The following is a 26,611-nucleotide window of genomic DNA, read 5'->3' on the forward strand; positions in this document are numbered from 1 at the left end:
CTCAGCACCACAGCAAGCGAAAAAACAAAAATGCCTCATTTGTCCAGTGGCTCCCATAGTGAGAATCGCTGATTCACGGAGTCATTACTCTGCACTGAGCTGTGCCAGGCATTTAACATGTATTATTTCAAGATGAAGTCCAGTGTTCTCAATCACAGAAACGATGCAGGATTAAGAAGACTGCACCATGAGATCCAAACCCAGCCCTCCAACTAAGCCCACCCCTCATTCCTACCCATTCTCTTTTCTTACTTCTTCCCTTGCTACTCTTCCCAGTGGACCCTGCTAGGCCCTTCCAAATAAAGCTACAGGTTTATCCTCTGTCACTCCATTCCTGATCCACACAGGCATGAGCACAGAACTTCACTGAACCCCAAGATTTATTTCTCCATTTTTATCAACAAAAATTCCGTTAATGTCAGACTCAATTTTGTAATTAAAAAAAAGTAACTCATGATTCTCTTCTAGGATGAATCTGATGCATGATACCAAGGTAGTAAGCTCACAAACAAGTTCCCCAAGGAATCCAAAGTTCACCATTCCTGAAATTTCTCACAAAGCAGAGAAATGGGATCAATGCTGCCACCTAGTGGCCAGCCGTCGAATTGACTAGCACATGGCAGCAGAACGTGTCATGGGTCCCACATTCTGGGCTTCCTAACATCAGGCCACCTACTCCTGACCCTGCTGCAGAAAACACAGCGACATCCCCAAGCAATCCCTCCTCCAGAGTCCTAGCCCAAATATGAGAATACAGCAAGCCTAGCCTGCTCCACAACACTGAGGACTTCACATGAAGGTCTTCCTCTCCCATTCTCAGGTCAGCTGGCTCAGTCCTATGGCCAAGTAGGGATGATACCAGAGAACCAAGACCAAAATGTGCTTCATTTTTTCACAATGTGTACACAGTAATTTTGATGTCCGTTGCTTCAAATATTTCCTCAATTATTGCAGATACATTTTCCCACTGCAGACGATCAAGACCACATCCAATCCTAAAAAAGACAAAACATCTCCATTGGTTGCGATGAAGTTACCTAGGAAATCGCTCCTTCCCTCTTCTCTGGGGAAGAGCTACTCAAAGCCTTGAGAGAGCAACCTGGTCACACCCACTGGCAGCCATGGTGAGAGTCTGGAAGTCAACTCTTATGGTAAAGTCACCCAAGCTCATGCCTAGATAGCTCAAACATCCCACAGCTCCCTTCTCCTCACCTCATCATGTACCATTTTCAATTACTTCACGTTCCACTGAGAAACGTCTAACTGCCATGGCACAGCAACTCACCACCCTGTTCTCTCTCTACTGGAGAAAGCTGGATGTGGATGGATGGGAAAGTTCCATTTAGGATAATGGAATGTTAAGATGAAAAGGAGAAGAGGGACAAGGCACAGATCACTGCAAAAAGGAGGGCAAGACAGAAAGTGGGAAACGCTGATTTGCTTGCAATCTAGGAGTTATGGTCTCTGTCTACAATCAGAAAATTGGTTCACTGGTGATTTTTAAGTCTGGAAATGTGCCTATCTTTAATTCTAAATTTTCAGTTAAGCTGTGAAGTTGTCATTTGGTAAAACAGTAAGCCCCACTCATCAATTAAGTCTTCATTTAGGCCCCTGGATTTCCTTGCCTGGGCATGGAAAGGTCGGTGACTCCATTCTTCAAACAATGGCACTTCATGGCCTCTAAGCTCTTCTGTAAGTTCTCATAAGTTGGCTTGTGTGAAGCCCTTTTCTTTGTGATCTGAGCACAGAGAAAGGATTCAAACTCTCATTAGCCCAAAATGACAATTAAAAAAACCATCAGATTCTTCTGTAATCTGACAATTAAACGTTATTACAGAATAACTAATCTGAAAGAGGGATGACAAATGTCACACTGCTCCTTCCATACTGTTATGGGAGACCCCAGGAAAATCCACTAAACAGGGCCTGAGAAACTCAGACTCTGCCATGCCACAGCCCTTCCTTTTCCAAGGAACCCATGAGTACTTTTTAAGCAACGTAGGTAACAGTCTCTGTGCCACTTCCAAGACCAAAGCTGCATGTCTAGAACAAGGAGGAACTCACACCACCTGAAAATACCATTAAAATTCTGTCTAAGATCTCTGCTGGCTTACTTTTCATTTCTCTACAAAAGAACAGAGAGAAGCTGGTATTTTTAAAAAATAAAAACACTAAAAGTCACATCAGGGCTGGGGATTTAGCTCAGTGGTACCGTGCCTGCCTGGCAAGCACAAGGTCCTGAGTTCGGTCCCCAGTACGGGGAAAAAAAGTCACATCAGCCTTAAGGGACAGAATTCAACAGGGCTAGACATCTCCCCACTAAGTCTGCTGTCCAGATCAGGCTTGTCACGGGTTGGCACTAAGTCAACCATCACCATCACTAAGGAAGACACACCCGTCCAGGGCCAAAGCCCAGACAGATGGAGAACCCCACGTTCAACCAGCAGGCAGGCAAGGAGCAGGCGAGGCGTTACCTGGTAGTTCCTGCAGACAGCAGTGAGAAAGAGAAAACTCCCTGTGGGAAATCTGTCTTCTGAGACATTGTTTCTCTCTCACTGTGACTAGGAGAGAACGCAGAAGAGGCACCCCTAGCTTCCACATCTTAGAACACAAGTCTATGGTAGATGGCACAGTTCTCTTGCCCACAGTGCTGGGCTGTGGCTTCATGCTCCTTTCTATTCTAGGGCTGCAAGTGGCCAGCACCACTGGACCCAGGTTGTCACAAGATCAGGAGCTTTTTGATGCTAAGTGTCTAGAACTGTCTAGGAGCATGGTGATCAACACAACTGCAGCACGGCCCCTCCTGCTGACCCATCTGTAGGCTGTATTAATGATCTGGCTCCATCTTACCAAGTAATATATGTATCGCCCATCTCTCTTCAGAACAGCCACTTCTCCAGGCTTCTTTTCTATGAAGAACAGTTAGTTAGTAGTAGAAAGGAAAAAGAAATCCAAAACACTGATCCCTATGCTTCAAAATTTTTTAATCTTTATAGATTTGAGTTTATATCAGAACTAGAAATAATTTTCAACTGTAAATAAACTTCTGTAAACTTTCTGCTCCTTATCAACCTTCCCAAATACTGTACCCCTTAACTTACAACATACTTAGAATCATGTTTTCTCACACCCCACCTTTTATCCTGCCTCTGCCTTCAAATATATTCCTTTATCCACTTAAATATTAATGTCGATTGCCTTGAAATTGTTTAGGTTGAACCATTTTTTAAACTGTCAAGTATATGTTCTTGCAGTAATGATCTCCTTACACAGAGTTGTGTTACACATTATGAGGAACATCAGAAAGTTCACTAATAATTTTAATCCAGAGAAGGGGGTCATCTTTACAAATAACCATAAAACAAAGTAATAAGAAACTGTTTTGGGTTTTTTTTGCCTAAGGCTGGAATCAGAATGACTGGTAGATATTTTGGTTTAGTGAGCCTAAAATTTGGTCTGAGAAATTGTTTCAGAAGCTCCCCATGTGATTCTAATGCATTGTTACAGTATTAGTGGGAAATGATGAAGGGACCTGTTAAGAAAAAGGTTTCTAAACTTCTATTTGAAAAGTAAGAGTATCAGTAAGTAGAGTATCTTGAATGTCAAGCAAACACCTGTGGACTTTGCTAAGTACTTCAGAGTTATGAAAAGTTTCAGAGAAGTGGGATAATTTTATCAAGGAAGTTTTATGAAAGAGGAGGAAGAGATTACAAGCTTGTACAAGATTTCAGATTTGGGGTGCTAAGGGGTCAAACAGGAGCCCATTCCTGTGAGGAAAAACTTTAAAGACTTAAAGGCACTGTCATGAGGGAACCCCCCCCCTCCCGCCGCCCCCGGCACGAACACCCTAATTAAAGTATAACAGATGATCAAAAGGTGTTTTACCCAGGGCAAAACGGGTAAGCTGTTCTCAAAACTCACGTTGACTTAACAGCTCCTGCACCCCTCCAAATTTCTTCTTGAAGAGGACAGCTATCCCAGCGCCCATGCGGCAATCCTCACTGATACAGTGGGCTAGAGAGTCTGTTTTGGGGCATGCAAAAAGGTCTCCTTTCACATAAGTGATCTAAAATGTGCAAAGGGAAAGACAATGCTTTATTAGATACATTAAAGTATTAAGCTTTTTTTCTCTTAGGTTTACTCTGTGCCCTCACCACTAATTCTTTCCCACCCCTCCCGCAGCTGGAAGTCTAAGCCTCAGAATTGAAGGAGTTAATCACAGCGAATTAAAGCATTTGTAAAAGGAATGTGATGGATGGTCCCCGCCTGGGATTTTTTAGCTTTTCTTAAATAATTCAGCTTGAGAGAAACAAAAAAGACAATCCAATTATTGGTTTAATTAAAAGTGTTTACGCTTTTGACCTCAATTATTCTGAATTTTAGTTCATCGATAAGTTAAAAGTTGCTACGCACTCTGCTTCCTTCTGGATCTTCATTAAGGCTGCTGGCCATGATACTGAGTCGCTATTTTCACAATGTGTGTCTTCTGCTAGGAGAAGGAAAGTAGAAATGCTCAGGCAGCCTGAATATATTATGTGCAGACTGCCCTGACCACCCACGTAATAGGTCCTCTTTTGCCTCCAACGTTTATCGCCGGGTGTGACTTCGAACTGCCCCTAGGGTGCGATCCCAAACTGTTCTGGGCCAGAGGAAGGAACGTGGCCCGCTCTCCTTTCGCGCTTCCCAGGAACTGAAAAGCCAAGGCGGCCCGATCCGCCTCCTCGACCCAGGTCGGTGTCCTTTCCTCTCCAAGAGGCAACAGTACGTCCCCAGCGGATATGGCGCAGAATAAACACGGAGGGACTTGGCCACAGTCCCGTTCAGCCGCGAATAGAGAGTGTAGAGTAGGGGCGCTAAACGAGATGCCAACTCTCCCACCCTGCCTGGGAGGGCGGGGAGCCGGACCAGAGCCCTGAGGAGGGCGATACCCGGGTTATCCTTCACCTGCAGAGGAGTCGGCAGTTCCGAGGTCCCCGCCCCGCGAGGAAGGGCTCGGTCCGACCCTGGTAGGTGGGGAGCAGGGGACTAGCCCCGACACGGAACCAATCCCGCCGCAGCCTCGACCGCACGCACCCAAAATGGCCGCCCCCGCCCCGTAGCGGCGGAAACGAGCCCCTCTAGCTAGCTAGCCGAGCCGGCTCTCTGTGGTGCTTTCGCTGCACTTCCGGCGGCAAACTCCGTGGTATCCCGCCGCCGCCCGGGCATGCGTCTAGAGAGCCTACCACGAATTGGGAAGATCGACGCTTGCGCATTAGCTCCGGGGGTGTGTCCCCTCGTTCGCTTAGAAGGGGGTGGGCCCTTGGCGAGGGAGCGAATTAGCGCCTGCGTGGTACTACTTTCAGAGAGGTTTGAGTCGAAGGCTCAGGCGCGATTTGAAGGCGCCTGCGTAGTCTATCGGCTGGAGGTGGTGTCAAATCCGGGAAGTGGGCGTGGCTTATGAGAGGCGCCTGCGCACTGCTCCTCGGAAGAGGGGGCGGAGCGAGCCCAGCTGTGGTTAGGGGCGTGATCTCCGAGGCGCCTGCGCGGAGACGGTTGGAGGGAGGCCCGATTCCCCTTTGTTCGGGTTCGCCATTTTGCTAGGCAGCGGCAGTGGCGGCGGCGGCGGCGGCTGGAGCCTCTGATTGGGTTTCGGAGTCCGGTACTGGAGCCAATCAGCGCGGGCAGCGAACCGGGGGAGCGAGGCACGGTGAGTATGAGGAGCCAATATCCAGCGGCCCAGAGCCGGCCCCAGCGCCCCGATTGGCGGGTCTCGCTGACCACTCAGGAGAGGCCCAGGCGCCCGTCGGGCCCGGGAGCCGAGCAGGTCCTCGCCGAGCACGGCAGCGGGCGGCCGGGGCCTGGGGCCTCCAGGCGTCTGGCCTCGCGGGACGGCGCCCACGGGAGGTTTTTCGGGGCCTGGGCCCTGGCAGAGCGCTGCTGCGGGCCGGTGGCGGCCGACCCTAGGCCCAGCTCCAAGCCCCGCGCCCGAGGGTGTAGAGCTCACCGGCCCGAGCGCCCTCCACGCACGCGCGCCTCGGCCTCGGCCTTGGGTCGGGAAGGGGGCCCGCGCCCGGCCTGCGCGGCGGGGCCTGTGTTCCCCCACCCCGTCCCGGTCGGGACCGCCCCGCCTGCCCGGTGACCCCCGCCGTCATTTCCTCCTCCCGCGCCTGAGCCCGCCGAGCTCTCCTTCCTGCTCGCCCGCCCGCCCGGCCTCTGGCTCTGCGCCTCGGCCGCAGTGCATACTCCGTGCGCGCTCTCCCGGGAACCCACCGATTCGTCTCCCTTTCACTTTTGTCACTTTGCAGGGTTCGGCCTGACCCATTAGCTCAGTCCACACGTCTCTTGCCTCCTCCCTTTTCCCCTTTCTGACCCCCTGCTAACCTTCGTTTGGAGCGTGCTTAGAAACTGGAGTATTGCGTGGCTTGTGAGGGTGAGGGGAAGTGGCCCTTGGCATCTCATTACTGAACAGTTTGCTGTGCCCCGCAGCCCCTTTGTGCCGAGGAGGGAGTGGGCTGAGAACCACCCAAGCCGAGCCCACTGTGGATGCTGGGTGGGTGTTCCGGTCCACTCCGGAGAATTCTGTGGCCCCAGCTGGCAACGGCCTGGGTCATTTTCTCCACCACAGTGGTGGAGGCCTTGCAACATGAGATTTTTTCGGATAGAATAGATGAGCATGGTTTGGAGAGAAAAGCATTCTTAGGAGCCCCAGATGGCGGTGTGTATTTGAGACAGGCGCAGTAGGTAGGGAAGTGGGCGGTGGTATTGAGAGTTTAGGCGGGAAAGCCCAATTGGTAAATACACTTGGAGGTCTTCCAAGGGATGGGGGGGGGGCAGTTTTATCTGGAGGTGCAGAGAGAGGGGATCTAGAATTAAATAGAGAGATGTAGATATATTTTTCCCTAAGGTTAAAAAAAACTGGTTTGATTTGTGGAATCAGCTTCCTAATAGTAGTTAACTTCTTGGAGAGGAAAAAAAGAGGGGTTTTTTCCTCCAAAGAGACCAAAAATGGTTTTTATTGAGATGAAGCATCTGTTGCAATCCTTGACACACCTTCAATATGTAAAGTGCCCCTTTTTCAAGGTCCTGTTTGCAGAGTTCATGTGAATGGCAGGTTTGAAAAAATGTCTGCTGTCTGCTCTTGCCACTACTGAAATGCTTTGCACTTTTTGGGAAAGGCTTTTTCTTTAAATTGTTTTCAAAATCCACTTAATTCTCACATTTTTGTAGTAATAAATGAGGTAGGGTGGGTTTGTTTCTTAAACAGGGTCTCACTATGCAGTTCCGACCGGCCTTGAACTCACTATAGCCCAGGCTGGTCTGGGACTCAAAGCAATCCTCCTGCATGCTGGGATTACAGACGTGCTCCACCATGCCCAGCTCATTGTAGTATTTTACAATTGTTATATATGGTCCCCTCGGAACCACCAAATAACTTTTGCAAAACGTCTTTGTAAAAGGCAGTCGTCCATCTCTACAGCCTACTCCTGTCTGCAGAAGAATTCTGTTGCCTGCCATTTTAAGGGACAATATCGAGATCTGTCACTTTTCTAGCCCTGAGGCCTTTGTGCTCTTCATATGCTGAAATTTTTCTGTTGTTATTTTTATGCTCTCCTTTTGGGGTACTTCACTCCCTCCACACTTCTTGTCACACTTCACACCAGTTCATGTGGCACCAGTTCCTGCTGTGGTTTATCTGTGGGTGTAATAAATCTGCCCTCCAAATTCCCGTGTACTTTCTCTTGTAGAATCCTAGTATAGGTTTTTACTTTTTTACAAAACTTAGACTCTTTGAAGTTAGAATCTTCATCAGTTTCCTGGTTTTTTTTGTTTTTTGACACAAAATTTTGCGAAGTAGTTCAGGCTGGCCTTGAGCTCACTGTGCAGCCCAGGCTGGTGATCCGAGTGCTGGGATTACAGGTATGTGCCACCACACCTGGCCATCTGTTTCCTTTTTTATTTCTACAACCTTTAGAACAGTGTGTCTGGCCTGTGCTATATCATAGTTGAAAAAACCAATTAAGAAGCTCCAACCCAGAAACTTCTGTAGGATGACGGGGAAGCTGGGCAGACCTTTGTTGCCCAGGCATATATCAAACACTGGTAAAAGAACCTACTTCATGTCTTGGGGAATAAATTTAGAGGGTCAGGTTGCTGGCTTTTAATAATAGAAAACATCAAAGCGTGTGTTAGTTATACAAGGGTATTTCATGAAACTTGTTACAGTTGTATACGTGTGGGTTATGTATGCACTGAGTTGTGCTGCAAACTATGTTAAAAAAACAGGAAGGTTCTAGTCTAGGGTGTGTGCGGTAGTGATTGTCAGATATGGTGGTTGAGTTTGGGCAGTTTTAGCATTAGACTGCGTGTTCCACATACGATGAGTTCCTGGTGGTTGGCTAACTTTCCACTTCTGCACTTTGAAATCCTAGGGCAGAGGTGCTCTGGAAGATTTTTCATGCCAGCCAGAATAAACATACACTTACTCTTTCTGTCTGAGAAAGAAATCATTAGGAACTGTGTCAAGAGCAAGAGCCAGACAGACAAAATCTGACTGACTTAACTTTGTCATACTCTTGGTCAGAGACGTCCTCCAGGAAAGACCCAGCTCTGCTCACCAAAGTGCACGGTCATAGGAACACACAGCCTCACCCAGGCCAGTGGCTTGGCCTTCACCATGAGCAGCATCATGTAGTGTCCAAGCCGAATCGCTCCCTCCTTCACATGAGAACGTTGCTGCTTCTGTTTTTACTCTTCAGAATGTAATGAACTTGTTCTTAAATTGGAGCATTTGTATTACAAGAATAAGCTAGTTGAAAAGGAAATCTGCATGATGTTATGTTTATTAGTCATTCCCCTGTGTGCTTCAAGTTACATTTTATAATTCAGTTTGATAAGATGGAAATTTCTGAAAATTAGTCAAGGAAAGATACTGTGCAGGAAGGGAACTTGGGATGGGTGAAATATGACGTCCTGAAAACATTACTGTGTCATCATCCACCTTATTTACCAGATCTGGGACCATGCAACTTCTGGCTCATCCTCAAAGTCGAAATGACTGTGAAAGGTAAATGTTTTGAATGGATTCGTGACATGGCAGCAGCCACGAGAGTGCCACAAAAGACACCAGTGCAGTGAGGCTGAAGGAATTTTACAGTGACCACCTCCCTGCCTCCCAGTTGAGTCTGCCATTTCCATCTTCACGTGCCGTCCTTGCCAGATAGATACCCATCCAGGTCTCCACCTATGTGTCCATTGTATTTTGGATGCATGTTAGTAAACTTAGGTGTTACTACACTTCTAACTAAATGCTCGGACATGAACCTGAATATTTTGCTCACTTTCTGTTGCTGTGGTGAATACTGGAAATGATCAGCTTATAAAGAGAACGGGTTTGTTTTGGCTCAGTTTTGGAGGTTTCAGTCCATGGTAGGCTCTGTTGCTTCGGGGCCCGTGATGAGGCAGCTCCTGGCAAAACCTCACCTCGTGGTTGGGAGGAAGAAACAGATCCCTCTCCCTTCTGGGGCATAGCACCGTGACCAGAGACTTCCCACAGTGCCCCACCTCTCAGATCCCAAGCTGGGCCCTTTGGGAGACTTTGCAGATCCGTACTCTAGCAGACTTTATGATTTCTTCCTTTATGACAACTCACTGACACCTTACAAGTGGTTCATCTTGCTCATCATGTGTGGCTCGGATAGTTTATGTAATTTGATCTTTCAAATTTTGTAATATATGAAAGCCTAGGCAAAAAATAAAAGGAAAGTTTATGTGCATTTATATATATATTTATACCTCCCACCCCATATTTCCAGGATGAATTCTTTGATAATTTATATATTCTTAGATTTTGAATGAAATCTTTATTCAGGGTTCGCCATTATCACTTCAGTTTATCTAACTGTATTCTTGTTTTCAAAAAGGTATCTTCAGATCTTAAAGTGTGTAACATGGGTAAATGTGAACACTAGATTCTTGGTGCTTTTTAAGGACTTAGTAATTCTGTAATGTTTGAAAATGATAAAGAGATAGATAGCATTATGATAAAATGGGGGGACTTTTAGACTAATCGTGAATATCACTGTGTCAGTATTATAATTTCCTTTTATTCCTTATTCTATTAAAATGCAAACCAGTGGGCTGGGGATTTAGCTCAGTGGTTTTGCCGCCTGCTGCACAAGCGCACAGACCTGAGTTGGATCCCCAGTACTCCCCCCCCAAAAAAAAAAGCAAACTGGTAATATGTTTGGTGAGCAGCAAATGTGTGATACAAATTGGAGAAAATAAGGAAACTTTATTCTGTAAAGGACATGTACAGACCTGAAAACTCATAATCCCCCCCAAAAATAATCTGAGTATTACCAGATTTATACTCTACTGTAAAAACAAATTGAAAAATAGGCCTTGTAACAAAGAGCTTTTCTGAGTATTTCCAAGGGATGAGTGTTGCTGTGGTAATACTGAAAATTAAGGTTGCAATAAGAAGTGACTAAAATGCTGGGCCGTGGTACATGAAGATCGCACTGAGTTTGAGGCCAGTCTGGACTACATAGTGAGACCCTGTCTCAAAAAAAAAGACTAAAAGCATTTTAAAAACTTGTGAATATAGTATTATGATATTACTGTGCCATGAAATCCTACTGTAGTTAAAACTGATATTGAATATAAACATTTCCTGCTCTCTTACCGTATTTTCTTGCAGATGGTAAGTACAGCAATAACTTCTCAAGGTGACATATGGCAAGGCCTTCAATGACAATCTCATTTCCATTTCTTTCCCAGCCTCGCTAATAGGCACATCTCCAGCAGGAGCTCGCTGTGCAGAGGCCTCTGACGAAGAGGCACCATGGAGCAGTACACGGCCAGCAGCAATAGCTCCACGGAGCAGATTGTCGTGCAGGCCGGACAGATCCAGCAGCAGGTATGGAAGCAGAGCAGCCTCGGAGCCCGCAGGAGTGCACTCTGCAGCAGTGGGTGTGTGACTCGGGGGAGTCACCTGAGTGAGGTCATGGCCTGCAAAATCCGAGGCGGGATCTGGTCGCTTGTGCCAGAGTGCAGTGTCAGCCCATGACCACTTCAGATCTGCCCTTCTTGGGGGCCTGGTTTAAATGTAAATTGCCCCTTTTATCTCATTGAAGGCCAAAACACTGAGTCTGTTTCTCATGTGGAAATCTGAAATTTTATTTTTGTTTTCCCAGATTCAATTTGCTAGGTTCTATTCTTGTTTGAGCTAAGTGGTGATATAGTGAGGGTTTGGCCACAGTAGACAGTATCAGCGCTCAAGAAATCTGCTATTCTTTGATTTGGCCCACCACAGCACTTACTCTGAACAGCTTGAGATCTACACTAGGATAATATTTAGACAGCCACATTTAATGATTAAGCACATTAGGAAGGAATTCCCACTGTTACTTGTTTGTTTGTTTGGGGTTTTGGGGGTGGTTTTTTTTGAGACAGGGTCTCTAATTCAGGCTGGCCTTGAACTCACTGTGTAGCCCAGGCTGGCCTTGGTCTCATAGTGATTCTCCTGCCTCAGCCTCCCAAGTGTTGGGATTACAGACGTGTGCCACCATGCCTGACCTTTGTGTTTATTCTTTGAAAATACAGAGTATGCCTTTGTATTTATACACAATTTTTCTGATGCTTTTTCCCTAAGTTTGTTTTAGTAAAACTTCACTTTTTTCCCCACCCCTTGAAGAAAAAAAGAAATCATTATATGCCTCCATTTGACCTTGGGCCAAGATTGACATCTTGGGAATGTTTCTGTCATCAAGATGGAACATAGCTAATGTAGAAAAATAGGAGGGAAGGCAAAGGAAGTATTGATGGTGTGCCGTTTGATCGAAAGATCAAAGGAAGGAGCTCCTCTTGATTAAGGGATGGACTATTTACAGTGCCTTGCCCCCTTCCCTTCAGCTGCTGGGGTGGCATGGTTCCTCACAGGGCTCCATTCAGGCACTCAGGCACCTGCCTTGGTGGGTGGGGCCCCCTCTGTTGGGACTTAACATAGGGAGGTGCAAATGAGGTTGAGTCACCCCAGAGGTTGCTTCTAAGGCAGTCCCACTGGATAGAAAGAATTCTTCGTTTGGGGACATAAAAGCAATGGTCTCGTGAAGATGATTTTGGTTCACGGTGATTCATTCACTCTTCATTTCTTGAGAATGCATTTATGCCCCCAGAAAATCTTCATCATAACTTCAAAGCTGTTATAACCTGGTAAATTTTGTTGTTATGAACTTAAATTTGAGAAAATAAAAAGAGCATTAAAACAGTTGTATAAGCAGGAGGGTAAAAAGTCCTATGTCTGAAGAGAAGGACCGCATTGTAAAGTTCTCTTTGTTGATGGTGTTATTTTGACCTTTTGGGGTTGTGGAAGTTGTTTTGAGGTTGACTCTGGGGGCAGAGGGCAAGTGTCTTCAACCTGCTGCACAGCAGCTTCTGTGTAAGGAGTCTATACTTTGAAAGTCCTGGGTAGAGGGAGGCTTATGAAAGAAAGCTTCCTGCCCCTCCCACAAGAGGTAAGATGTTCTCATGTCTCGAACTATACATTTTCTTCCTGACACATTTCAAGCTCTTCCTGTTCCTGTTCTCAGCAGCAGGGTGGTGTCACTGCTGTCCAGTTGCAGACTGAGGCCCAGGTGGCATCCGCCTCAGGCCAGCAAGTCCAGACCCTCCAGGTAGTGGTGCCCTCTCTGATTCTCCATGAGCACTGCATGGACCTGTCCTCGTGTCTGGTGCTGTTTGTGTTCTCAAGTAGGAGTGGCAGAGTCAGTCGCATGTCTCTGATGCTGCTAACTTGTCCTTAAGGCTTTTATTACAAGGTGCCAGTTTCCTAATGTTTGCTGCCAAGTCCTGTAGTGAACACTGCATCCGTTTTCTGAAAACTGTTTGGCTAGTGTGTTTTTGAGGAGTACCTGGAAGATACAGAAATGACAGGAAGAAATTCTCACAAGTGTCATTGGAATTTATTCCATGCTCAAACTCTGTAATCTGATGGCACGGTAGAATTCTATGAATTTGCATTCCAGTAGAAGAGAAAAGACACAAACTAGGCTAGACTTGACGGCAAAATAGTCACTCTATTTGGCAAGGTTTGTCTAAGCACTAAATCTCATTAACCTCTGGGTGACCAGCTTGTTTTTACTACCTTTTCTGGGGAACTGGTGACCTCTTATTACCAGCTCTTCAAAGGCTATTCCATATACCCCCTTGTTGGGCAGAGGTGGAATATTCTTTCACCTCTTAGATGCTACAGCCACTGTTGGAATTCTTACTGGTTACTTGGATGTGTTACAAAAAGAAAACAGAAAAAATCTTTGAAAGAATTCTTACCCAGTTCCGCCTCCTGCCTCGCAAGCAGAAGGTCCCAGGTTCGATCCCCGGTACCAAAAAAAAAAAAAGGAATTCTTACCCAGTGCAGTTAGGTAACATTATGTATGGCCAAGTTCAATATCTTAAATGGAGGCTATGATTTAGCTAGTTCCTATAAAAAAAACAGGAGTAGGAGCCTGAGTCTTTGCTCTGTCTAGATGACTGTGACTAAAATGACGCTATTTTTGAGAAGCTGGCACAATACAGGTGCCCTGTCTTTCCCTCCATTGAAGTGGAAGTGACTTAGGGGGTGGCCCAGGATGTACAACTGGCATCTCAGCTTAGTACTTGCGTTACTCCACCTCCTGCAGTTAACTGGCCCTGACTCTAATTGTTTCACTTCACCCTTTGAACCCCCACCACCAGCAGTGTCTGCTGATGATACACAGCCAGATCCTGACCTAAATCAGGCTAAAAGAAGCTGAACTTGTAGGTGCTCCCAATCTGTATTGGAATCTTAAGAGTTCAACAGCTTGTCTTTGTTGTTCATGCTTGCTTCATCTTATTAATATATAAAATAGTACTTGGGGTTGTCATTAACCACTTGCAGAATGGGAATGTAATGTGCTTTTAATTGTATGGCTTCTGTCTGGTGCATGTGTTCTGTGAACATGCGTATGTTGTGAACACTGGGCTTTTTGGAGTCTCAAAATCATGTACCACATGCATGTGTAGCATGTCAGTGGGGGAGGAAATTAAGATGGTGGACAGCTAGAAAATACTAGAGTGTGTCTCAAAACTTGTTTTAACAACTTAGATTCTATGTAAAAGGAATGGAAATACATTATGGAAATAATGGAAATCTTTCTCTGGAGGTCTCATTGTTTTCAGAGAATTTTAAGTAGTTATTCATGCCGGAAATCTGCTGATAAATCTGTCCTGAAACAGCATAAGTAAGCATCAGTGTAGCAAAGGGAATTTGAATGTAAGAGGAGGAGAAAGCATGAGGTTTTCGGGCTTCTTTCAATTCTGAAACGGTGGTGGTAGGTGGCCGTACAGGGTGACCTAGTCATCTACCACAGACTGAACTTTAAATTACTCAGCTGTTGTTGAATTATACTGTTATGTGCATTAAGAATGAATATTTTTTGTTATCAATAATTCCTCAAAGGTAGAATGTAAACATGAAAGTTTGGGACTTGTAGCTCTTCCATGATCATTCTTGTTCACATCTAAAGTGCCTTGGTTTCAGCCTCTAGAAAGCATTCTACTGAGTATTTTCATGGTGGGACTCAAGATGTGACAGAGCACTTTGAGTGACATGGTTTCTGGAGTGGTCCGTGTACTCACAGGAGCTTGAAAGTTGAGAATTCTGTTGGTATTCCTGACTGCTCTGCCTAATTTCACTGCTTGTCATTGCATCTGAAAAGCTAAAATAACTGCAGATACTGTGAGTTCCAGTGTGAACTATCCAGCAAAGATTGCAGAGTGGCCACTGTGAAGCAGTGAGCCGTTAAGCAGCAGACATAGCTAGATCTCAGAGTGAGGTGGTGGGGTAGGGGCATACATTTCACTTTGGCCTGGGAGGCTGTGGGAGAAAGGTCTTCTGTGATGGCCTGCAGAGAGAGCTCTTGCTACTCAGCCTCCTAGTGTCACACTAGGTGCTCTGTTTACTTCCTTCAGGTTACCTGGAATTTGCTGTAACCACCATCACCCCACCTCTCTCTGACTACTCCCTAACCCTCTTTAGAGGCCATTCTTGGGTCTCTAAAAGGCCAGTTTCTTTAACGTGTTGATTAAATGTTTGTCATGGATGTAGCCTATGTCTGGTGATAAATACCTTATATGTGTGGAGACTTCCCAAAGACTAGACATGCTCCACTGTATCTCACAAATATTCAACTTGATGTTTACTCAGAGGCATCAGAGCTACTTGAAGGAGATAATTTGAGGACTAGCAACTCACTCTCTTAGTGTTTCTCTTGCCCCCACCCCAGCAAGGCAGCAGAATAGTTCCAGTGCTTGTCTTTTGGTAAAAACTGTTTCGTGTCTTCTGTTATTTCATTGTTTTTATTTTCCTTCATTCTAGGTCCAGGGCCAACCATTAATGGTGCAAGTCAGTGGAGGCCAGTTGATCACATCGACCGGCCAGCCCATCATGGTCCAGGCCGTCCCTGGGGGACAAGGCCAAACCATCATGCAAGTACCTGTGTCTGGGACACAGAGTCTGCAGCAGGTGAGGGACACTTTTAAATGTGTAGATAGTGTGCCAGTGTAGATGTCTTAAAGGGTGAGTGGTCGTGAACCGTGGCAGTTGATTTTGGCATTGATTGCTTCCCACCCTCTATAACAGTGGTGGCGAGCCTATGGCACATGTGCCTCAGCAAACTGTTTATCATTAAAAGCTCTAAAAGGTTCTCTGTCACTGCTCTACAGTGTATGTAGTCAATTTCCTACCTTTGTGTAGTACTCTTGAGTAAGGTCTGGAATATTAGGCATGGTGTTGATTGCTGTAAAGAATATAAAAAGATGAGAATCTCGTTTAAGTAATTTGTTGGTATGACTTGTTGGAATTCCTAAGGGCTAGAGGAGAAGGGAATTTACAATCTGCTTTAGACATTTTGTGTACTCAGAAATGTTGCCTTTTTTATTTATCTCTATATAAATTAGTATTTGAGTTACCTCGCTGACTGAGAAACGGGGAAAGATAAACAAGACAAAGTACAGAAGAAATTAAAAGATATATGTAGGATGATTACATGCAACTCTCATCAAATTTTAAAATTAGAGGGATATTTATCATCAAATTAGCACAAGTTTTTAAACGTGATTATGCCGGGGATTTAGTTCAGTGGCACTGCTTCCTGCCTTGCAAGCACAAGGTCCTGAGTTCAATCCCTGGTGTCAGGAAAAAATAAAAATAAAAGTGATTATATCTGCTGCTAGAGTGGGTATAGAAATACCCATGTTTGATAATTTCAAATTGGAACATATCTCACTGAACTTTATATAAAACCTTTTGATCTGCCACTTCTACTTCTAAAATCTGTCCTAACAGGAAGCATTGCTGTGTATGTAGAAATGTATGGAGCCGTACAGCATTGTACTAACACAACAAATGTTTATTATCTGAATGTCTGTTAAGGCAGATATAGGACAGTGGTCTCAAATATCATGTCACCATTAAAAAGGATGAGCTCTTGACTTTCGCTGACCTTAAAGTATTTTCAGTGAAAAATAATTTGCAGGTGTAGGCTGTGATCTCATCTTTATAATTAATAACCGGTTCCCCATGGTTGTATGTGTCTATTAGCCAAAAAAAAAGAGATGCAGGAGAGCTCTTCACTTTTTACTACATCTGTATATTGTGTTGGTAGTTACAGCACTTACATTAGTGTCTTAGTTTCTATGAAGCAATTTAAGGTAAGTTGAAAATAAATCAACCATGGTGATACTACTGATAAAATAAACTTGTCATTTTCCCCTTGTAATTTCATGCATAATTTTTGTTCATCACTGAACTGTGCATGTGGGGTTTTCACTTTTTCAAATATAATTTATTTCCACAGTTTTCTTAGTTGCCATTTGTATTTTCTTTATAATCAGTCAGTTTGATGAATCTGAATTTCTCATTTACAAAACATATTTAAGGGCTTGTTTGGTTTTGCTTTTTTGGGTGAAGCTACTGTAAATACATTTGAGCACAATAGTTCTATTTTGCATTGAGATCTTAGGGTAATTTCTTTGGAGTGAGTGCTGCTCCAGGAAAACCGTAAGCATTTTTAATGCTATTGTCATATTTTCGCCAGGATAGAATTGTAGTCAAGATGAAAAATAGTTTGCACATTTCTTCATGTATAAATGTATGAGGCTTTAAATATATCTTCAGCGTGCCTTTTCTCCATTTCATGCTGCTATGTCATTCCTGCCCCTCTCCAACCCCGCTGTCAGGCCACCTTCTCCACTGATGGCACAGGATATTGTGGGCGCGGTGACTAGATTTTGATTCCAGTCTGCTGTCAAACAAGCTTTCCTTTCTTGGCTGCATCACATGTCTGTTAGCCATCCATAAATGCAGTTTCTGTCAGGTGATAGCTAGAGTTCATTCTAGCTCTAAAGTCTGTGATTTTTATGGCCTTATTTTTTCTCCTATAAGAGACCTTGTTATTGGTTTGTTGGTTTCTTTTTGGTTTTTTGTTTTGTTTTGTTTTTTTTGGTAGCGGGGATCAAACTTGGAACCTTGCGCTTGCGAGGCAGGTGGCAGAACCACTGAGCTAAATCCCCGGCCCAAGAGACCTTGTTATTTCCCTGCCTCCAAGTAAGACTATAACTGGGAAAAATGATTTGTATATAAAGCTGTAAGATCCTAATCTCCCCTAGAGTTCTTGAGACTTCAGTCATTTTCATGAGAGGTTGCTTCTCTCTACTGTTCTTTGAATAACCTCCCCCCACACACACACCTACTCCTGGGTATTAAATCCAGGGACTCTCTACCACTGACATACATTTTGTTTTTTAACTTGAAACAGTTTCTCTCTGAGTTATCCAGGCCGAACTGGAACTTGGAATCCTTCTGCTCAGACTCCCTAAGCGCTAAGATGACAGGTGTGTGCCATTGCATCCAGCTTGAATAGCCATTTTTTAAACAAAGACTACTTCTCAACCCTTTTTTGGGTTATATTCTCCTTTTTAGAATTCCAGTGAAGCCTATGCCCTTTTAAAAAAGGGGCAAATGGGGCCGGGGATTTAGCTCAGTGGTTCCATCGCCTGCCTTACAGCCAGGCACAAGGTCCCGAGTTCAGTCCCTGGTACCAAAAGGCGGGGACAGGTGGCAAATGTCTAGTATGTGCAAAATTTTGCATACGATTTTAGATTAAGATCCCTAGGCAAGCCCAGGTGTGGTGGCCTCGGGAGGCTGAGGCAGGAGGATTGCCACAAGTTCAAGCCCAGCCTGGACTACATAGTGAGTTCAAAACCAGCCTGACCTGCATAGCAAGACCCTGTCTCAGAAAAATGACACCCCCCCCCAAAAAAATCCCTAGGCTGATACAGACAATGAAAACACAATAAAAACCAAAAAATAGATATGAGGATAAGGGCTGTAGACATCCATTTTTCTGAAAGTCCCCTCCTTCTAAACTACAAGTTTTGTTGGAGGAACACTCCGATCAAAATGTATCTGTTGGAACAAGGGATTCGGCTCACTGAAAAAAAAAAAAAAAAAAAATCTATTGATACAATGATTGATCAAAGAACTAGTGAGAGAAGAGATGAAGGTGCTATGGGTTGGGGTACTTAGTAGCTGTATACTCTTGGATTAGGAGTATGCTTGAATATAAAATACTAGCAATTTCAAGTATGGGGCCTTCCTAAATGCTTTCTCTTTTGATCTTTAAAAAGAAATGTGTCCAGTAGTCATATGAAAACATGGTTCTGTATAACCAACAGTTAAAGAATTTTAAGTTTTTTAAGTTACAAAATTTCAAAGAAATACTTCTCAAACTTCTCATGTTTTTAATGATACTCCTAATAAAGTGCTAATAGCCATTAAAATAAGAAAGAAAATGGGTTTGGATACCTCAGAACCCCTCTCTTTCCCTGTTTGCTTTCTGAGCGTTAGCTTAGGAACCACATAGGAAGTAGACAGAAGGCTGCTAGACAGTAATGACAGTACTGAGTGTTGGTGAGGGTACTGGAGACAGGAATAGGAGAAACATGATCTGACCTACTCTATAGTTACTTCTTGTCGCATAAAAAAGTGATCCTAGAAGTTAATGACTTAAAATAAAATCTCTGTGGGTCAGGAATCCTGGCAAAACTTAGCAGAGTTCTCTCACTTGGTGTCTCTCTCGAGGCCATCATCAAGGTGTCAAGACGTCAGGTAAACATCGGATTTGCAATGAATGTATTTTGAATACGTGTGTGTGTGTGTGTGTGTGTGTGCGCGCGTGCATATATACATATATGTAATATTTTATCTGTAAAAGATCTTCAGAGAGTATTTTTAAGTGAATATGCTTTTAAAAATAGCCATGCCACTACTGTTAATAAAGCAGACATTGATTCCCAGACTGTATTCACAATTCCCTGATCATTTTGGAAGTGGAAAAATAACTTAAGAACAGAACAGGACCCCCGTCTTATTCCCTCTTTAGAGCTTTTCTTGCTTTCTAGAGGAATTTATTTAACATCCGGGGACTGAAGGAAGGTGATGTCCGTAGGGTGCTATCCTGTGTTCTGTCCCACAGATCCAGTTGGTCCCACCTGGGCAGATTCAGATCCAGGGTGGGCAGGCTGTGCAGGTGCAGGGCCAGCAGGGCCAGACCCAGCAAATCATCATCCAGCAGCCCCAGACGGCGGTCACGGCAGGTCAGACCCAGGTAATCCTACCACTCTGTCAGCCCCATGGCACGGCTGACTGGGGAGGGTGGGGGAAGAGAGCTGTCTCTCAGAATTTTTTAGAGGCCCACACAGTCGCTTTCCCCATGGCTGTCTTTGGAATGTGTGCATTGTGTCCCTGCCTGCTCATTTCCTGCAGACCCAGCAGCAGATCGCCGTCCAGGGGCAGCAAGTGGCTCAGACTGCCGAAGGGCAGACCATTGTCTATCAGCCAGTCAACGCAGATGGCACCATTCTGCAGCAAGGTATGGGGCCCCTGAGCTGCCCAGGGACTTGCTGTGTATCTTTTCATCCCAAGCAACTGTGAGTGCTTCAGAATTTTAGTTGTAAACTCTGTGCATTTTTGGAAACAGCTCCCCTAAAAAGAGATTTTCTCTCAGTCTTCACTGATTGTTGTTCCTTGTCAATGTCCCATGACCAGCACTGTAGAATGACATTCTTACAGTGGTAGCCACAAGACTGGCCCAAGGGATTATGATGTTTTTATGGTCAAAACCATTCTAAATAAGATTGAAAGCAGGGAATTTCTTTATTGGTAAAGGGAGAAATACATTGGTAATCAAGGTGGCTGTTGCTACTCCTTGTGTTTTGTTTTCTGGGTCAAGGACATCTTAGATTCCATGACTAAAGCTTTAACTTGGGATGAAAATCTTACAGTGTGCAAGATCCAGAGAGCTCAGGCAGGATGGAGAACCAGTCCTCAAGCATTGCTGTGAACGAGCAGGGACTTGACATGCTGACTTCATTTTAACTTTTATTCCTATCATAGACTCATTGTCAATTTGGGATAAACATACATTTATAACATCTCTTTCCTGGAGCACAGTTTTCCTACGTTTGCGAGCAATGGGTACAGCTTTCATCAGACCCATAGAAACTTTCTCTGCTCCCTTAGAAAAGTATGGTTGGAGTGCCCAGGGGAGCAGTTCATCCCAAGGATGGATTTATTGCACACTGGGTCCTAGACAATTAATAGAAATTGCAAAGATTGGGGCTCCTTGAGATATATATACCAAGCCAGTGGCAGGGAGTGGCAGAGCGCTTTTTCTCCACTGTGTTTCTCTGGGGTTGGTGAGGGTGTGCCAGCTAGAAGAGGGACTAACTGTGTTCCCTTCTTTCCATTCTGTGTGCCTGTTTTATGTTTTATTTTCTTAAAGTCACAGTCCCTGTTTCAGGCATGATCACCATCCCAGCAGCCAGTCTGGCAGGAGCACAGATTGTACAGACAGGAGCCAACACCAACACGACCAGCAGTGGCCAAGGAACTGTCACCGTGACACTGCCGGTGGCAGGCAACGTGGTCAACTCAGGAGGAATGGTCATGGTAAGGAATCGGATTGCTCAACTTGCTCTTCATGTACTATAGTTTTCCATGCATCTCTGTCTTTACAAATTGCTCGAACTTCCCATCTTATGTCTCCTGTAGAACTTGGCTCTAATATTTGACTTCTTGGAATTAAAATCAGTCTTTAAGTCACTCAGAGAGATTCACTTGTACAGTAAGATTTTACTGAGCTAATTGTTAGGAGTACCTGCTGTGGGTCGTGGGTTATTCTGTGCTGGAGATGTAGGCAATGGAGAGAAGTGTGGCTGTCTAATTTCACGTTATCATAATTTAGCCAGGGATTTAGCTCAGTGATTCTGCCGCCTGCATCTCAAGCACAAGGTCCTGAGTTCAATCCCCTGTACCAAAAAAAAAAAAAAATTCAGATAATGAAAGGAAAGAAGAGCTACTGGTCTTTGGGAAGTGGAAAATGTATTGCCCCTGTTGACTGAAACAGATAATCTAATAATTAGATTGTAATTAACAGAGAAAGCGAGAAATGTGTGGTACAATTACTAAGAAGTTGAGGAGAGTTGAGTGGTATGATAAAAGCTGAATCCCTTCAAAACAGGATGCTGGTACCCAGACTAAAGTGGATAACTTAAGAATGAGGAGTAGAGCTCCGAAGAGCTGGAGAGGACCGGAAGAATCAGTGTCCTCATGCACAGTGGTTGCAGTTGGAAAGAGGCAGGGTACAGGAGCGTTCATTATTTCCTCATGTATGTAGTACAGGGGGCATTTGTGTGTTTAGAAAAGTTAGGTTTGTGTAACTTGTTTTGTGACAGCAAGCTTAGTAACTTGGTCTTGTGCTGACCTTTGTGCTATGTCATTGTCTTTGACTCCTGTTTCATTGTGTGGCAGCAGACATACCTAGGAAATGGAGCCATAGGTGGACATGAAAGTGTGGTCGTTTCATTCTCAGTGGTCCCTGAGCCCCCATAACAGAATCATCTGAGGAGGTTGTTTAAAATTCAGACCTTTAATGTAAATGTTTTCCAGGAATCTGCATTTAACCAAGTGTCCTGCGAAGTTTTTTTCTGGCCTTCAGAAGAAAGTAGATTAACAGGCTCCGGGAAACTGCTTACTTGTCTGTACTGTGTGCCAGAAACAAACTCTGCCTTCCTCTTCCCACAGATGGTGCCTGGAGCTGGCTCTGTGCCTGCTATCCAGAGAATCCCGCTGCCTGGGGCGGAGATGCTCGAGGAAGAGCCCCTCTATGTGAACGCCAAGCAGTACCACCGTATTCTGAAGAGAAGGCAGGCCCGAGCTAAGCTAGAGGCAGAAGGGAAAATTCCAAAGGAAAGAAGGGTATGTGTAATCCTGAGGACCCAGGAAGAGAGCAACAGGGTTCTGCTTCTGAGACTACCTTTCAATTCACATGGTTTGTTTCCTAGAGTGCTTTCCAAACAGCTGAAGTTCGAGTTAAAAGAGTTAGCATATTGTTATTGTAACTTCAGCTACAGCAACCAGAAAAAACAGCAGTTTAAACCAGGATTTTTTTTTTCTTATAGTAAAGAATTCTATAGATAAATTGTCCTGGGCTGCTAGCACATTTCTGTAGTTCTGAAGACCTGTCCTCCTCCTGTCATAGTCCATGCTGCTTGGGCTCTTGCCTAGGTGCACCCTTGAGCAGTGGCGTGTATCTTACTGGCCAGAATTCAGTCACCTGCCCACAACCTACCTCCAGATAAGGTTAGGAGATGCAGACTTTTTGCCCAACAGCCATTTATTTGCCCAGCTCAAACTTGGTCTGCTGTTAAGCAAAAGAGAATAGGCAGTGGGTAGATACTGCTATACTTTGTAGTCAGCATTCCCATTCTTATAGTAGTCATATATGATTAGCTGCTGTCTTATTCACTGACTAGATAAGTGTTTCCTCCATAATTCAAAGTCTTCATTATCCCTGCTTTGATCACAACTGTCTTAAACATTGACAAGTAAAATTCTTACACTCGCTAACTTGGTTCTGACAAGTCCCTGAGTGGCTGTACTTTTGTTTCTAGAAATACCTACACGAGTCCCGGCACCGTCATGCCATGGCCCGGAAACGTGGTGAAGGTGGGCGCTTCTTCTCTCCCAAGGAAAAAGACAGTCCCCACATGCAGGTAAGGAAATGGCCCCTCCGCCTCATCGTTGCTGTGTGCCCTGCAGAGGGGAAGCCTCAGCAGTGTCCCTGTGTTTTCACACTCAGAGCCCAGTCACGTTCTCTAAACAGAGTGCAATGTTGTTATTCTGAGTTATTCTTTAATCTTAAAAGCACTGAAAGACTTTAATTCACTGGTCTCTCTCGCCTTCTCGTTTTCCCCAATGATTACTATGAATTCCTTCTTGACATTCTTTGCTTATTTCAATTATTTATTGTCTTCTTGTAATAGTGACAGCGCAGTCAACACTGTTAAGCACTTGGATGAGCCTTTTTGCTTTCTCTTGAATGTCTCACAGTATCCTTAAGCTCCATGAGATATGAATTATCTATCATCATGGTTCTAGAATTGAATCTAGGGTTTTGAGAATTAATTTGCCTACAGTAAAAAACCTGATAAAATGGTCAATTGAAATTCAAACCTAGATAATACCATTCCACAGTTTATGCTATGAGGTCTATATTGGTTCATACACATCTAATTCCAGTAGTTATCTTACAGGTATTTCCGTCCAAAACAGAACTCTTGTATTATTTATTACAACTCTTATATTTATTTATTACACGTAAACCAGTCACTCGTCTCAACAGGTGACATGTCCCTCCAGCCAGTTGCTAAAGCTCAAATAGCCCAATTGTTGAAGAAGTCCTCTTTTACTTCCAGAATATAATTAGACTTGGTTTTTCTCCCTCCCAGTTGACAGCAGTCTAATCTAGTCCTCTTTTCTTTGGTTTGGGTTGATAAAATAGTTGCCTGCCTGGTCTTCCTCCATCTACTGCTGTTCTCTCGTCATAGTCCCCACATCTGTGGGCTTTTAAGCACACCCCATAGTGCATCACTGTCCTGCTTGAGCCTCTTTCACCCCACCCTGTGCTGTGTGCACTTCCTGAAATCCAGAGTCCTGCCAGGCCAGCCAGGCCCTGTGCTCCAGCTCCTGCTGATCTCTAGCTTCATTTCCTCTTGCTTCTTGATCTCTGTTCTGCTTGTCTTCTAGTCCAGTATTTTCACATGATGTCTTCTTTGGAGTATAACAACCATCAGATTGTTTCATTTGTCTGATTGTTCAAGAGTTTTTCCCATTTGAATATAAGTTATGTAGAGGGTCGAGGATTTTGTCCTCTGTTGTATTTGTTGGACTTAGCATTAAGTAGTGACCAGTTCTGAACACGTAATCAGTTTATGGCATTAATGAATTCCTCCCATTTTCTAACTCGATTGTGTGTGAACACATTCCACCGCACTGTCACCATGTCCCTGAATCGGTCTCCAGTCTCCTCATTGACTTTCAGCAGCACTTACTGCCAGATCTCTCTTCCTAAGGTAGTGTGGTTTTCATCATTTCAGTCCCCTTCCCGAGGAGGCAGGATTTCTGTGTCATTTCTAAGCCAGTGTCTCATTCCCCTCTCAGCAGTTAGACGAGGTTTCCTGGGCGTCCCCACACAGGAGCACTCACGACTTGATCAGCGTTGTCAGTCCTCAGCCGTGGTGTGAGAGCCCCTCTCTCCCTGTCTTCAGTCCCACATCATGTGAGCGTGGGCTGCCGGCTGAGAACTCTAACTTTAGGTGCCAGCACTGTGACCCTGGTTGTGTTACTCAGCCTGTGACAGCCAGTTTCATCTGCAGAGCAGAAAGCTGTTAGATGCCTCACGGGGATGTTACGGGACTTCGTGCAAGAGTGTACACTAGGTACCTGTTGGTGCTGTACGGGGTGCAGGATGGGTGCACAGTCAAGACCCAGCTCCAGGCCTGGCACCCCCGGAGTGTCACAGCTTGTTCCTGGATCTTGCCTGCTGAAGCTTCAGTCTAGGGGAGGAGACCTAAGGGAGTTTCATGTGGAGCATTGCAGAAAGCTTCCCAGTGATCCTAGCTCTGTAGGTCTTCGGTGAGAAGCAACACCCAGAGTGCAGTGGGAAAACTAAATGGGAGCCAGAAGATTTAGGAGTGAACTCTTGCTGGGCTCCTGACTTTCTGGCTGTAGTGCAAGCAAATCATTGCCCATTCAAGCTTCTGGTTTATCGGCCAAATGATTGCATTAAATTATGTAGACCTCTAGTGCTTTTTCCAACCCTGCTAAACACTCAGGATTTAAATGTGACGATCAGGGCCAGGGATTTAGCTCAGTGGTTCCACTGCCTGCCTTGCAAGCAAAAGGTTCCGCGTTTGATCCCCAGTACCAAAAAAAAAATAAAAATAAATGTGACAATCAGAAAATCATGACCCAAAAGCACAGCCTGTTGTCATGGTTTCTCTGAGTCTTTCTCTTAGCCATCTGAGCACTCTTTAAGAGTAGAGCACAACCCATGGTGTGTAGGGAACAGGTAACACTATCGCTCTGGAGTGTGGGATGATGGAAGGCCGGGCTTTAAATGCTTTTAAGGGAAAAGGTTTATCTTCTTTCCTAATGGAACTGCATATTAAACCTCAGACTTGGAGCTGGATGTGTTACAGGACTTTGGTTTACTTCGAGAAGTTGTTTTCCCTTGAGGATACAGCGTGAGAGCCATCAGTTCCCTGATGCTTTTGCAGAGGGCTTTAATCATTATTATGCTGTCTTTATCTCCAGGATGCAAACCAAGCTGACGAAGAAGCGATGACGCAGATCATCCGAGTGTCCTAACCCCACTCAGGCGACACAATGGAGCTGATCAAGGTCGTGTTCCTTGCCTTTCCCACTGTTCCAGGAAAGTGATCAACTCTTCCGATGGGACACTAACGATCATATGCTGCCCTTTCCTACAGGACAGAAACCACTTAGTTTTTAATAAGTGGCTCGGTATTACAATTGCAGCAGTGTCTGGGAAATTGAAGTTGCCAGCCTTTGTCTCACCCTTTCAGTCAGGACCTGCTTCCAGCTGTTGAAGCCATTGACATTTCATGAATTACAATGATAGAAGGAGACAGTTGCCGGCCCAGCGGTACACAAGCACTTACGTGGGCTAGCGGAGCCAGCCAGCCATCTCTGCAGAGAAGAGCGCCCTTCTGCACCAGACTGTGACGGGGGAGCCGAAGTCCTCTCCTTCCCCGGACTCTAGATGCACCCCCTCCCCCAGGGGGATCTCAGGCTGACTGATTGAATGAATAGACACTTCGAAGTCAGAGATGGCTTCCCACAAGGAAGCTCCAGATTGTGACAGAAACAATAAATTGTTGGAGTTAACAGTCACCTGCTCCGTGGTAGTAAGAATCTCTATCTGCCCAGATGTTGGGTTGATGTTTAAGACACAGCACCTAAACATATTGTGGATTTTTTGTGTGTGTGTGCGCTTTTCTTTTCCCTCTGTTGGCAGATCAGTTGAACTATAGTTCTTGATGTGGCTGTTTTTAAGACAGTTTGGGGGGTATTGGGCCTTGAAACAGTCTTCCTAAGTAGAAAACAAACTGTCCCGCAGCCCCTGTGCAGAAGTGCAGAGGACATATGTCGTAACTCTCAAACAGAGACATGGTAGAAATTTTTAGT

The 26,611-nt window shown here is 44.8% G+C and overlaps 2 protein-coding genes across 27 annotated transcripts; one reads left to right on the plus strand and one right to left on the minus strand.

The window, feature by feature from the left end:
- Window positions 1–362: 362 nt before the first annotated feature.
- Oard1 (O-acyl-ADP-ribose deacylase 1) lies at window positions 363–5,407 on the minus strand. Of its 6 annotated transcripts, none has more exons than XM_004846619.4 (6): window positions 5,223–5,407; window positions 4,414–4,489; window positions 3,922–4,066; window positions 2,851–2,909; window positions 1,626–1,738; window positions 363–995 (listed from the first exon to the last, which is right to left on the minus strand). In XM_004846619.4, the coding sequence occupies exons 2-6, from the start codon at window positions 4,450–4,452 to the stop codon at window positions 893–895; spliced, it is 459 nt and encodes a 152-aa protein (XP_004846676.1). In that variant the 5' UTR covers window positions 4,453–4,489; window positions 5,223–5,407; the 3' UTR covers window positions 363–892. The 6 variants fall into 6 exon arrangements, with proteins under 6 accessions (XP_004846676.1, XP_004846677.1, XP_012928297.1 ...); XM_004846620.3 differs by having other exon boundaries at window positions 4,414–4,486; window positions 5,223–5,399; XM_013072843.3 differs by lacking the exon at window positions 5,223–5,407 and adding an exon at window positions 5,074–5,095 and having other exon boundaries at window positions 4,414–4,486.
- A 100-nt stretch (window positions 5,408–5,507) lies between these two features.
- Window positions 5,508–26,317, plus strand: Nfya (nuclear transcription factor Y subunit alpha). Of its 21 annotated transcripts, none has more exons than XM_087184493.1 (11): window positions 5,751–8,079; window positions 8,990–9,043; window positions 10,759–10,897; window positions 12,570–12,656; window positions 15,377–15,523; window positions 19,536–19,667; window positions 19,826–19,931; window positions 20,844–21,010; window positions 22,145–22,318; window positions 23,014–23,115; window positions 25,718–26,317. In XM_087184493.1, exons 3-11 carry the CDS (start codon window positions 10,823–10,825, stop codon window positions 25,769–25,771), a joined length of 1,044 nt encoding a protein of 347 aa, XP_087040619.1. In that variant the 5' UTR covers window positions 5,751–8,079; window positions 8,990–9,043; window positions 10,759–10,822; the 3' UTR covers window positions 25,772–26,317. The 21 variants fall into 21 exon arrangements, with proteins under 21 accessions (XP_004846667.1, XP_004846670.1, XP_004846669.1 ...); XM_021259861.2 differs by having other exon boundaries at window positions 5,751–7,896; XM_004846610.4 differs by lacking the exons at window positions 5,751–8,079; window positions 8,990–9,043 and adding an exon at window positions 5,508–5,686.
- The last annotated feature ends 294 nt before the right edge of the window (window positions 26,318–26,611 follow it).

This window comes from Heterocephalus glaber, unplaced genomic scaffold (genome assembly GCF_053883595.1).
Source record: "Heterocephalus glaber isolate CG9 unplaced genomic scaffold, H.glaber_assembly_v1.0 deba00001497, whole genome shotgun sequence".
In the NCBI taxonomy this organism is placed as follows: Eukaryota; Metazoa; Chordata; class Mammalia; order Rodentia; family Bathyergidae; genus Heterocephalus; species Heterocephalus glaber.

Bases quoted from the DNA above. Each gene is read 5' to 3' on its own strand.
- Oard1 (XM_004846619.4), bottom strand. From the start codon at position 4,452: ATGGCCAGCAGCCTTAATGAAGATCCAGAAGGAAGCAGA. The intron at 4,067-4,413 runs GTGCGTAGCAAC...TGCACATTTTAG, and splicing joins AAGATCCAGAAGGAAGCAGA to ATCACTTATGTGAAAGGAGA. The intron at 996-1,625 runs GCAAGGAAATCC...TGTCTTTTTTAG, and splicing joins ACCGACCTTTCCATGCCCAG to GATTGGATGTGGTCTTGATC.
- Nfya (XM_004846610.4), top strand. From the start codon at position 10,823: ATGGAGCAGTACACGGCCAGCAGCAATAGCTCCACGGAGCAGATTGTC. The intron at 10,898-12,569 runs GTATGGAAGCAG...TCCTGTTCTCAG, and splicing joins CCGGACAGATCCAGCAGCAG to CAGCAGGGTGGTGTCACTGC. The intron at 19,932-20,843 runs GTATGGGGCCCC...ATTTTCTTAAAG, and splicing joins TGGCACCATTCTGCAGCAAG to TCACAGTCCCTGTTTCAGGC.